The sequence below is a fragment of the Solanum stenotomum genome, chromosome 3, assembly GCF_019186545.1.
Source record: "Solanum stenotomum isolate F172 chromosome 3, ASM1918654v1, whole genome shotgun sequence".
In the NCBI taxonomy this organism is placed as follows: Eukaryota; Viridiplantae; Streptophyta; class Magnoliopsida; order Solanales; family Solanaceae; genus Solanum; species Solanum stenotomum.
Window position 1 is genome coordinate 64271220 of NC_064284.1, and position 10227 is coordinate 64281446.

At 34.2% G+C, this 10227-nt stretch overlaps 3 protein-coding genes across 3 annotated transcripts in view; 2 read left to right on the forward strand and 1 right to left on the reverse strand.

Annotated features, from left to right (window-relative positions):
- Positions 1-3519: 3519 nt before the first annotated feature.
- On the forward strand, positions 3520-7234 carry LOC125859173 (receptor kinase-like protein Xa21). The gene is made up of 4 exons (XM_049538880.1): positions 3520-4420; positions 4500-4715; positions 4801-6792; positions 6897-7234. Exons 1-4 carry the CDS (start codon positions 3520-3522, stop codon positions 7232-7234), a joined length of 3447 nt encoding a protein of 1148 aa, XP_049394837.1.
- Positions 7235-7743: 509 nt separating this feature from the next.
- The window catches only part of LOC125858336 (CBL-interacting protein kinase 5-like), an 86622-nt gene continuing 84138 nt past the window's right edge, over positions 7744-10227 (reverse strand). The window contains exons 2-3 of the mRNA XM_049538095.1: positions 8149-8233; positions 7744-7959 (exon numbers count right to left, since the gene is read on the reverse strand). Coding sequence (XP_049394052.1) covers positions 7948-7959; positions 8149-8233 — 97 coding nt within the window. The 3' untranslated portion in view covers positions 7744-7947. The remainder of the gene's footprint in view (positions 7960-8148; positions 8234-10227) is intronic.
- LOC125857652 (probable LRR receptor-like serine/threonine-protein kinase At3g47570) overlaps positions 8289-10227 on the forward strand; it is a 6301-nt gene continuing 4362 nt past the window's right edge. The window contains exon 1 of the mRNA XM_049537256.1: positions 8289-8535. Coding sequence (XP_049393213.1) covers positions 8289-8535 — 247 coding nt within the window. The remainder of the gene's footprint in view (positions 8536-10227) is intronic.

The following is a 10227-nucleotide window of genomic DNA, read 5'->3' on the forward strand; positions in this document are numbered from 1 at the left end:
CTCCAAAGCATACAGACTCCAGGGCACCTCTCTGGCTATGAGTACAGCGTATCACCTGCGTTGGTGGCCAATCTCAAGACTTGAACAAGTGCATTGAACAACATCTAAGGTGTTTTGTTTCGTACTAGTGGGTACCAATGCTACATTGGGCTGAATTTTGGAACAACACTGAAAGTAAAACGTTTCTTCTGTAAATTATCATTGAAGACAAATTAATATTTATACAAGAGGTTCCTTGAGGAGTCATGCCTCAAGCTATCATTACTAGACTACACAAAACGGAACAATCCTTCTAATTTGCTATCCTAGTTAGTTAGAGTCAATGTATATTTATCCTTTACAAACATCGCCTTTCATTCGTCTGCCAGAGTGACACCTTTTCAGGTATTGTATGGGCGTCAGCCTCCTATTATTTCTCGTTATGTGTTGGGCAGTGCTGCAGATGATTTTGTCGAGAAGTACATGCTGAAGAGAGATGATGTTTTGGTGCTACTTAATTAAGAACAAGGCTCAAGGGTGGTCAATTGAATATATTTCACCCAATTATAATGTGTATGTGTCAAGTATCCATTTATACATTTTTGGCACCAACTCTACGCACAAGTCTAAAGTTTTTCTTTAAAAAAAAATAATATTGCAAGACTTGGTTGTCCAATTGGTCAAGTCTTCAAACGATAAAAGCCATACAAATTAATGTTGTTTTTTTTATTTTCAAGAATAGAAATTTATAAAAATATCTCTGAATAAAAAAAATTGGTTAAGATGTTAAACTACAAATAGAATAGGAATATGCCCTTTAACGTGGCTTCAACTGACATCTATGTTCTTCAATTTTGGGTGTGCTTAAGTAGACACTTAAACTTATATAAAATTGAAGAAGTAGACATATGTGTCCTAAGTGACATAATATACGTAGGATGCCACGTTGGATACAAAATTGGCATTACGTAGGACAAATGTGTTTATTTGTTCAATTTTATACAAGTTTAATTGACAAGTTACACACACCCAAAGTTAAAAGGCATAATTGTTAGCTGAAGCCAAGTTAAGAGTCATGTTTATATATTATGCCCGTTAAATATAACTTTGATCGAGTATCTTTTGAACCAGTTAATTAGATGTATATCTTTGCCCCCACATTTACGTTTGCTAGACTTGGTTGATTTTGGTCTTCTTCGGACCCACGAAACTTGGAAATTTTTCCTAAAACAATAACAGCCAATACAAATTAATACTCTCTTATTTTTTAAAAAATAAAAAAATAATCTCTGAAACAAGTAAAAAGAAAATCAACTTTTTATATATATAATTGTTAAAAGGTTAACTAAATATTTAAAGTGTGTTGCCCAACTTTTTAACAAGTCAAATTATTGTTCTTTTAAGTTCAAATTTAGTTGTATTAATACTAAAATGACCATTTTCTACGGATCAATTAACTCTTTTTTCTTTGAAATCCCAAATCAGCGAGTGAAGTCCTTGAATCTTTCCAACATGTACTCTTAAATGCACGGTTTTCTGTGATTTTGGAAATCTCACATTTTTTATTTCTCTTGACTTGGGAGGCAACAATTTCAATAAGTGTTATCTTAGCAAAAATCATGTTCATTAAATTAAAAAAATCAATAAATACAATGTGTAGTTTATTAAACTATCCATATTTAATAATTGTCTCTGTAAAATTGAACGCTATTAAGAAGATGAAATGTAAGGGTATAGTTGAAACAATATATTAATTTTTGTAATGAATTTCTAAAATAACACTTATTTTGGGATGATTCTTTTTGGCATAATACATAAAAATGCCCTTTAACTTGGCTTCAATGGGCATCAATCTATGCCATTCAATGTACAAGTAGGTCCTTAAACTTGTATATAATTAAAAAAGTAGACACACACGTCCTACGTGGCGTCCTACATGACAACTTGCAGTCCTACATAGCATCTTGCATGTATTATGCCACGAACGCTACTTGTTCAACTTTATACAAGTTTAAATACCTACTTGTGCACATCCAAAGTTGGAGGCTACAGATACCAACTGAGGCCAAGTTAAAGGGTAATTTTATGTATTATGCCAATTTTTCAAAACTAAGATGACACTTATTTTGGAGGGCGGAGAGGACATAAATAATGTGGAATGTCACTAGTAGAACATATTCATTAAGAAATAAAAGAAAAGTAAAATTATAAAAAAGAGTACATGTGTATTGGTGGACAGAATTAACTGGTACTTGTGGCTGGTTGTCGTTGGTGGTCGATGACATTTTATTTCATGAAATTAGTCAAGGTGTGTGAAAGTTGTCCGTGATACCATGATTATAAAAAAAAGTGTGATTACTACTCGAAAAGAAGGGTTGAAACTAATAATAAAGAATTAGATATCTGGAAAAAGTTGTAAGGTTAAGTAGTTCTTTTGTTAAAATGACTTTGTAATAACCTTCTTTTTAAAAAAAAAATAATAGTAAATATATAAATCTGAAAGTGCCCTTGTAAAGAAATAGAGGAACGATGTATACTTGGTGAAGAGGAAGTTACGAGTTTTATATTGGATTTTTTTTTTGAGAATTTTTAAAAATGAAGGACAAAATAGTAAAAGACTTGGTCAAATCAAAAGTGTTCATAAGCTAAAAATTAATAAGTTATGGATGACCAACTTATGACTTTTGTTGATTTTAGTTTATAAGTACTTTGAATGTTTACTAAACAAGTAAATAGCTAAAAAATTATTATTTCTAAGTCAGTTTAACGAGCCTATAAGCTTAGTCAAACATCTTCCAAATATCTCATTTTGTACTTTTTATCTCCTAAGTGAGAAGCAATAATAATCAAAAACACACAAGATGTATTTTATTTTTATTTTTTTGCGAGATTCATACATGAACTATTAGGTGTTTGTATTTTTTATCTGAACTATCACCAATTATACAAGTTAACTCTTCTTTCTTTAAAATCTCAAATCATTTCGGACCCCTTTCACTTCTCGATATAGCTAGCTAGCTAGTGGACATACATTTAGTAGAAGGCAACTTGGGAAGTCTTTGGACTGATTAGAGGAATAATTTTGCCACCACATTTATGGTTGCCAAGACTTGATGTATATTTGGTCCTAACCAATTTTGTCAAGTCTTTGGACCCACATAACCTGGAAAATTCCCTAAAATGATAACAGCCAATACAAATTAATGTTGTATATTAATTTATTTTAAAAAAGAAAACGAAAAATATACCCCTCATTAAAAATATGATGCATATATACCCACACAGCCTAACAAATATTTTTCCGACGTATAATATAAGTTGCTAAAAGTAGCACTACATTTCACCACACAATAATAGAGATTAGGGGAATTTTTGCACCATTTTACATTTCTGATTGATTTGGTAGTATTAGTATTGATATGAATAAATAAAAGTAATATTTTTTTAAAAAAAAAAATAATCATGTTGATCTCATTGCTATTTAAAGCCTCAATACCACATGTTACTTGCCATATCATTTTTCTATTAATATTTGCACTAATGGAGAAAGCCTTCACATTTTTCCTCTCAACAATACTCCTGTTGCTTCACTATGTTATGACCCAACCCAACATTACGATTGATCAATTAGCTCTTCTCTCTTTGAAATCCCAAATTAGTTCCGATCCTTTTCATTACTTGGATGAAAGTTGGTCTCCTGCTACTTATGTTTGCCATTGGGTAGGAGTCACTTGTGACTATCGTCACCAGAGAGTGAAGTCCTTGAATCTTTTCAACATGACTCTTACCGGCAAGATTCCCAGTGATTTTGGAAACCTCACATTTCTTGTTTCTCTTGACTTGAGAAGGAATAATTTCCATGCAAATTTGCCTCAAGAAATGGTACGCTTACGTCGGCTTAAGTTTCTTAAGTTAAGTTTCAACAAATTCAGAGGGGAAATTCCTTCTTGGTTTGGGTTTTTACACCAACTTGAAGTTCTAAATCTTGAAAACAATAGTTTCACTGGTTCCATTCCTCTGTCACTCTCAAATGCCTCAAGGTTGGAGACTTTAGTAATATCTGCCAATTTACTTGAAGGAAACATCCCGGAAGAGATTGGCAATCTTCACAACCTGAAATACTTGTACATAGAAGATAATCAGCTTACGGGTTCTATACCATTCATTATTTTCAATATTTCTAAAATCGAAGTCATTGCATTTTCAAACAATAGCTTATCAGGAAATCTTCCCAATGGTTTATGCAATGGTCTCCCGATACTCAAAGAGCTTTTTCTTTCTGGAAACAAGCTTCATGGTAATATGCCTACAAGCTTGTCAAATTGTTCACAACTTCAAGTATTGTCTTTATCATATAATAAGTTTGATGGACCAATACGTAGTGAAATTGGAAGACTAACTAATCTGCAGCACTTGGGTATCAGAGATAACTATTTCACAGGTATGAATGCTAGTACTATTTTATTAATAAGATACAATACCTCATATTTTCTTTTTAAAAAATTACACATTAAATGCAGGGATAATTCCACAAGAAATCGGAAATCTTGTGAATTTGGTGAACTTAAACCTGGAAGGAAACCAGATTACTGGCTCTATCCCGATCAACGTATTCAATATCTCCTCACTGCAACGTTTTGGACTATGGCGGAACAATCTCAAGGGATCCTTACCACCAGAGATTGGCAACTTAACCAAGATGCAAGTTTTATATCTTGATGAAAATAGGTTTACTGGTATGTATTCAAAGTGATAGCAAAAAGTAGAATGTTTTATACTGTATTGAACTAAACTCACTAGTATTCACGTAAATATTGACAGGTGAAATACCCAAAGAGATAAGAAATCTGGTTGAGTTGGAGGAACTTGCTCTTGGGTTTAATAGTTTTAGTGGTTCACTTCCAATGGAGATCTTCAACATATCACGACTGAGAATAATTGGTCTTTCAGTCAGTAATCTATCAGGAACCATCCCACCAAACATAGGTTCTGTCTTACCCAACATTGAAGAGCTTTATATGAGTAAATTAGCTAATCTTGTTGGGACTATTCCTCATTCTATCTCCAATTGTTCAAAGCTTACTATACTAGATCTTTCACAAAACAAACTCAGTGGCTTGATTCCCAATTCTCTTGGATATTTGACTCATCTACGCATTCTAAACTTGCTCAGAAACAATTTAACCAGTGACTCCTCATTAAGCTTCTTGACTTCCTTAACCAATTGCAGAAATTTAAAAAAACTTATTCTATATTTGAACCCTCTAAACGGCATTCTTCCAGTATCGATAGGGAACCTTTCCATATCTCTTGTTGAATTTTCCCTCCGCAGTTGCAAAATAAGAGGCCGAATCCCAAATGAAGTTGGAAATTTAAGCAGCTTATTAGACCTTGATCTTTATGGAAACAACTTGGTTGGATCAATTCCCTCATCGATTGAAAACTTAAGAAACATTCAGCGTTTCAACTTGAGTAACAACTATCTTACAGGATTTATTGGAGATAACATTTGTAAATTGCAGCATTTGGGTGAAATTTTCTTGGGACAAAATCAACTTACAGGATCTCTTCCTAATTGTTTGGGGAACGTTACTTCCCTTAGATTGATATATCTTGCTTCCAATAAATTGAGTTCCAATATACCAACAAGCTTAGGAAATCTTAAAGATCTAATGCAGCTTGACTTATCATCAAACAACATGGTTGGTTCTTTACCTCCGGAAATTGGAAATCTAAAAACTGTGATACAGATGGATCTGTCGATGAATCAATTCTCAAATGGAATTCCTAGAGAAATTGGAGGATTACAAAATCTGGTGCATCTTTCATTGAGACACAACAAGTTGCAAGGATCTATACCTGATTCAATCAGCAACATGGTAGGCTTGGAATTCTTAGACATTTCTCATAATAATATATCAGGAATCATTCCCATGTCTTTGGAGAAACTTCAATACCTCAAGTATTTCAATGTTTCTGACAACAAATTGTATGGTGAAATACCCTCAGGGGGTCCTTTCAAGAACCTCTCGAGTCTGTTTTTCATCGACAACAAAGCATTGTGTGGTTCTTCAAAGTTTAGTGTCCCACCATGCCCTACTTCATCAAAGCATAGATCAAATAGGAAAAAAAAGCTAATTCTTTTTCTTTTGCTAGGAATAGCACTTGTATTTGTTCCTATTGCCTTTGTATTCCTATGGATAAGGTACAGAAGAGGTAAACGATCTCCTCAACAAGCTGATTCATTGTCTATTGCAACAACGGAAAGAATTTCATACTATGAACTGCTCCAAGCAACTGATTCGCTTAGCGAGAGTAATCTGATTGGTTCTGGAAGTTTTGGCTCTGTCTACACAGGCGTTCTCAGAAGTGGGACTGCCATTGCAGTTAAAGTGTTCAATCTGCAACTGGAAGCGGCATTCAAGAGTTTCGATACAGAATGTGAAGTTTTGTGTAGCCTTCGCCATAGGAATCTCGTGAAAGTCATCACTAGTTGCTCCAACCTTGATTTTAAGGCTTTAGTGCTCGAGTATATGCCTAATGGAAGTCTTGACAAGTATTTGTATTCGCACAACTACTTCCTAGACATCAGGCAGAGACTAAGCATTATGATAGATGTGGCATGTGCGTTGGAATATCTTCACCATGGTTGCTCATCTCCCGTGATTCATTGTGATCTGAAGCCTAGTAACGTCTTGCTGGATGAGGATATGGTTGCCCACCTAAGTGACTTTGGTATTTCAAAACTACTCGGTGAAGATGAGAATGATTTATACACAAAAACCTTAGCAACATTTGGTTATATTGCACCAGGTATGTCTCTTTGTTTTTGCTAATTTGAACATTGATTTTTCGTCTCTTTTTTTTTTTCAATCAAGCAAGTATATTGCATCTTTAAATTAATTGTTTGACTGTAGAGTATGGACTGGATGGACTGGTGTCAGTAAAATGTGATGTCTATAGTTACGGGATCATGTTGCTGGAAACGTTTACTAGGAGAAAGCCTAGTGATTTTGAGGGAGATCTTAGCTTGAAGCAATGGGTGAGTTATTCACTCCCAAAGTCAGTAATGGACGTTATGGATCCCAACTTGGTTACACCAATGGATAATCGCTTACAGAAGGAGTTAGATATCGTGGCATCAATCATGAAAGTAGCATTAGATTGTTGTGCTGAATCTCCGACAAGAAGGACAAACATGAAAGATGTTGTAGGGATGCTACAGAAGATTAAGATTCAACTTCTAGCATGCTGAGCATGTTCTCTGTATCTCTTGTTCCGAATCGATCACTTTTTTTGTTTTGTTTTAGCACTTGATTTGTGCATGATTCTGTTTTCAGAAATGCTAGTTGGTTGCAATAAATGTCACTGTTTCTTCTTAATGTTAGTGTTGCAAAAGAAGAATTAACTATATGAATACAAATAGGCATGGTTATATAGTAAATGTTTTACATGGGAAACACTAAGACATCAAGACAACAAACAAAAAATGCTATGATCATAATGCCTACATGAATTAAAAAAAAAAACAGAAACAGCTAGATGCACGAAGTATCTTGCATTCATGCAAGATATTGAAAAGGCTCTCATCCAAGGGTTGAAATTGTAATGCAGGCAAACTACCCAACGTAAACATCAATGACTGAATCCACAACTCGAAATCGTGACCTGTAGGTCTCACAGAGGAAACTTTACCCCCACAACTTGTTTTTGTTTTCATATATTTACCTCTTAACTCTTGATTTCTTGATTTTCCACTTGTTGCTCATTGCCCTGCCATGTCCAAACTATATCTTTTAATGATGGCTTTAAGCCTTGATCACAAAAGTTCCTGTATTCTGCAGTGTCTCCTGATTTTTTTGTCACTTGTACAACATGGAAAGCTGGAGTAATCTCAAATATCTCTGCATCAATTGCTAATTGCCCTTTTCTCCCTTCTTTGCTTCCTTGCATTTTCACCGTCCCGTCTTATTTCTTCACCTGTTGAAGACATAATAAAGTATATAAAGTTTGTTCGTTCTAAAATACTAAACTTTTAGCTAAGATGGTCAGAAGCTAAATGTGATCAGGTTAAACTTTTAGATGAGATGAACCTACAGGCAAAGTCACATATAGGCTCAAGGGTGGTCAGATGAACATATTTCACCGATATTTTACTGTCATACGTACCTTAAAACTCCCCATTGAAGCTACTTCTTCTAGCCTTGACACAATACTGGATGCAGATTTTTGTGTCGTGAATCTAGCATCCGACCTATGACTTATCTTTCTCGAACAAGCTAGAGAGATCAAAACCAGGAGAAAGAGAAATGATATTGAAAGCATTCAAACAAGTAGGCTTCATTATTGTTGATGAACTCTGCTCTTTGTGTCCTGAAGAACATTCTGCATCCGAATCATCCACAATATCAAAAACACTACGAGGTGAATCATTGTCGTGTTCAAGCTTGCTCGGATTTCTGTCTAAGTTCCCTGTTCGCTGCTCGAATCGGAACTTGCGTGGTAGAGGTCGTCACTTCCTTGCTCGTTACCGTCTCAGTTCCTGCCCTACGGAAGGTAACATCTCTATCTTATAGCTCTTTTTCTCTCTTTGAATGATATGTGTTTGTTCTGTTTTCCGCTCGACTGGTTTGAATAGTTTTGTTGTCAAATAGTCATGAGTTTAGATACAGTGGTGAAGATAAACTGATGTTAGTAAAATTTTCTTAATGCTATCGATTTCCTTCTGTAGCTGTTGTTAGTTACTCTCTTAGTTGGTGTGGTTGTCTTCTCGGATGAAGCTGATATCGCTTTGTGTTCTTTTCTTTGATTTTTCATCTTACTCACAAGTTGTTTGAATCCCCTCTGCGTATCTCTTTTTGTGTCGAAAGCTTGCCCAAAGCATGGTGTTTAAAGTTCCTATTGCTGATAGTTAAACTACGGTGAAGTGAAGAGCTCGCTTGTCTTTCCAGCTAGCGATCTACCTCCAGTTCTTGTTTCTCTTTTCCCCTTTTTCTGTTAATGTTTTGTATACATGATCGTCAATAAGTTTGTTGTCTTATCTCCGTGTAGATGCGGATTTGCTATTCTAGGACTCTAATGTAGTTAAATATTGAGAAACTTGCTGAAGTGTTTAGTTTTATGGTTTCATTCTCCTCTGTTTAAGCATCATTTCAGTCTAACAAAGTTATCGGCATGTCTCTATCGTTGTTCGTCTCCGTTTTGAGTTTACTGTCTCTCTATTCGTTGTATAATAGTCTGGCCGTCTATAATTGTTTCATCATGTTTAAAATTTGAGGCTATATCGTTTTGAGAATATGGCAAATGACTGCCTATATTGTGTTATTAGTTCCCTCATTTATATCAAGTTGATTTTTATTTTATTTTTTTTAATTAAAAGTAGCGTTGATCGAGACAAATATTTAACAAAGTTTCCGGTTTGTTCATTTTATGTTTATGTTTAAAATAAGTGATTATCATCGTTTCAGAGGTATACTCCTTGGCTGACTTATGCGTTCCCCACAAATATTAAGGAATTAATTATTTTGATCTTAGATGTAATCTTGCTGTGGTAGTTGCCAAATATGACTTCAATTAATTCTTGTTGTCTTATATTTTTTGGTCTATAACTTGGAGTTTAACTGTTGCCTTCAATTAATTGTCAATTTGTCAAAAAAAGATAATAATAATAATAAAAAATGAATAAATGATAGTGAGCTGGAAATATTGGTCTAAGTTGAAGAATTTTATTACCATGACTTGTTTTTTAGTCCCCAGGTCATTTATTTGTATTTTTGCTTTGGCTTTGGTCATTGTTAGGCTATTTGCTGCTTTGTTAAGTTGTAATCGTCTGATCACTATTGTCACTTAGGGTGTGTTTGGTAGGAAGGAAAACATTTTCCGGAAAATGTTTTCCAATTTTCTCATGTTTGGTTGGACTAAATGTTTTGGAAAATGTTTTCCAAATCAACTCATTTTCCTCAAATTTAAGGAAAATGACTTCCCTTCTAAACTTAAGGAAAATATTTTCCAAAACTCTCTTCCAACTTCAAATTACAATTATTTTTTTGTTGAAAAAATCAATTTATTTTGTCCCTACGCTCAAACCAACCCCCCCCCCCCAAAAAAAAATAAAATAAAATAAAATTTTAAAGCTTGTTTTTAAATTCAATTATTTTACCCCAACCTCACCCCCACCCCCACCCCCTCCCAAAATAATATTAAAAATTGTTTTTAAAAGATATTTCTAATTTCAATTTTTTATTTTTT

Bases quoted from the DNA above. Each gene is read 5' to 3' on its own strand.
- LOC125859173 (XM_049538880.1), top strand. From the start codon at position 3,520: ATGGAGAAAGCCTTCACATTTTTCCTCTCAACAATACTCCTGTTGCTT. The intron at 4,421-4,499 runs GTATGAATGCTA...CATTAAATGCAG, and splicing joins CAGAGATAACTATTTCACAG to GGATAATTCCACAAGAAATC. The intron at 6,793-6,896 runs GTATGTCTCTTT...GTTTGACTGTAG, and splicing joins ATTTGGTTATATTGCACCAG to AGTATGGACTGGATGGACTG.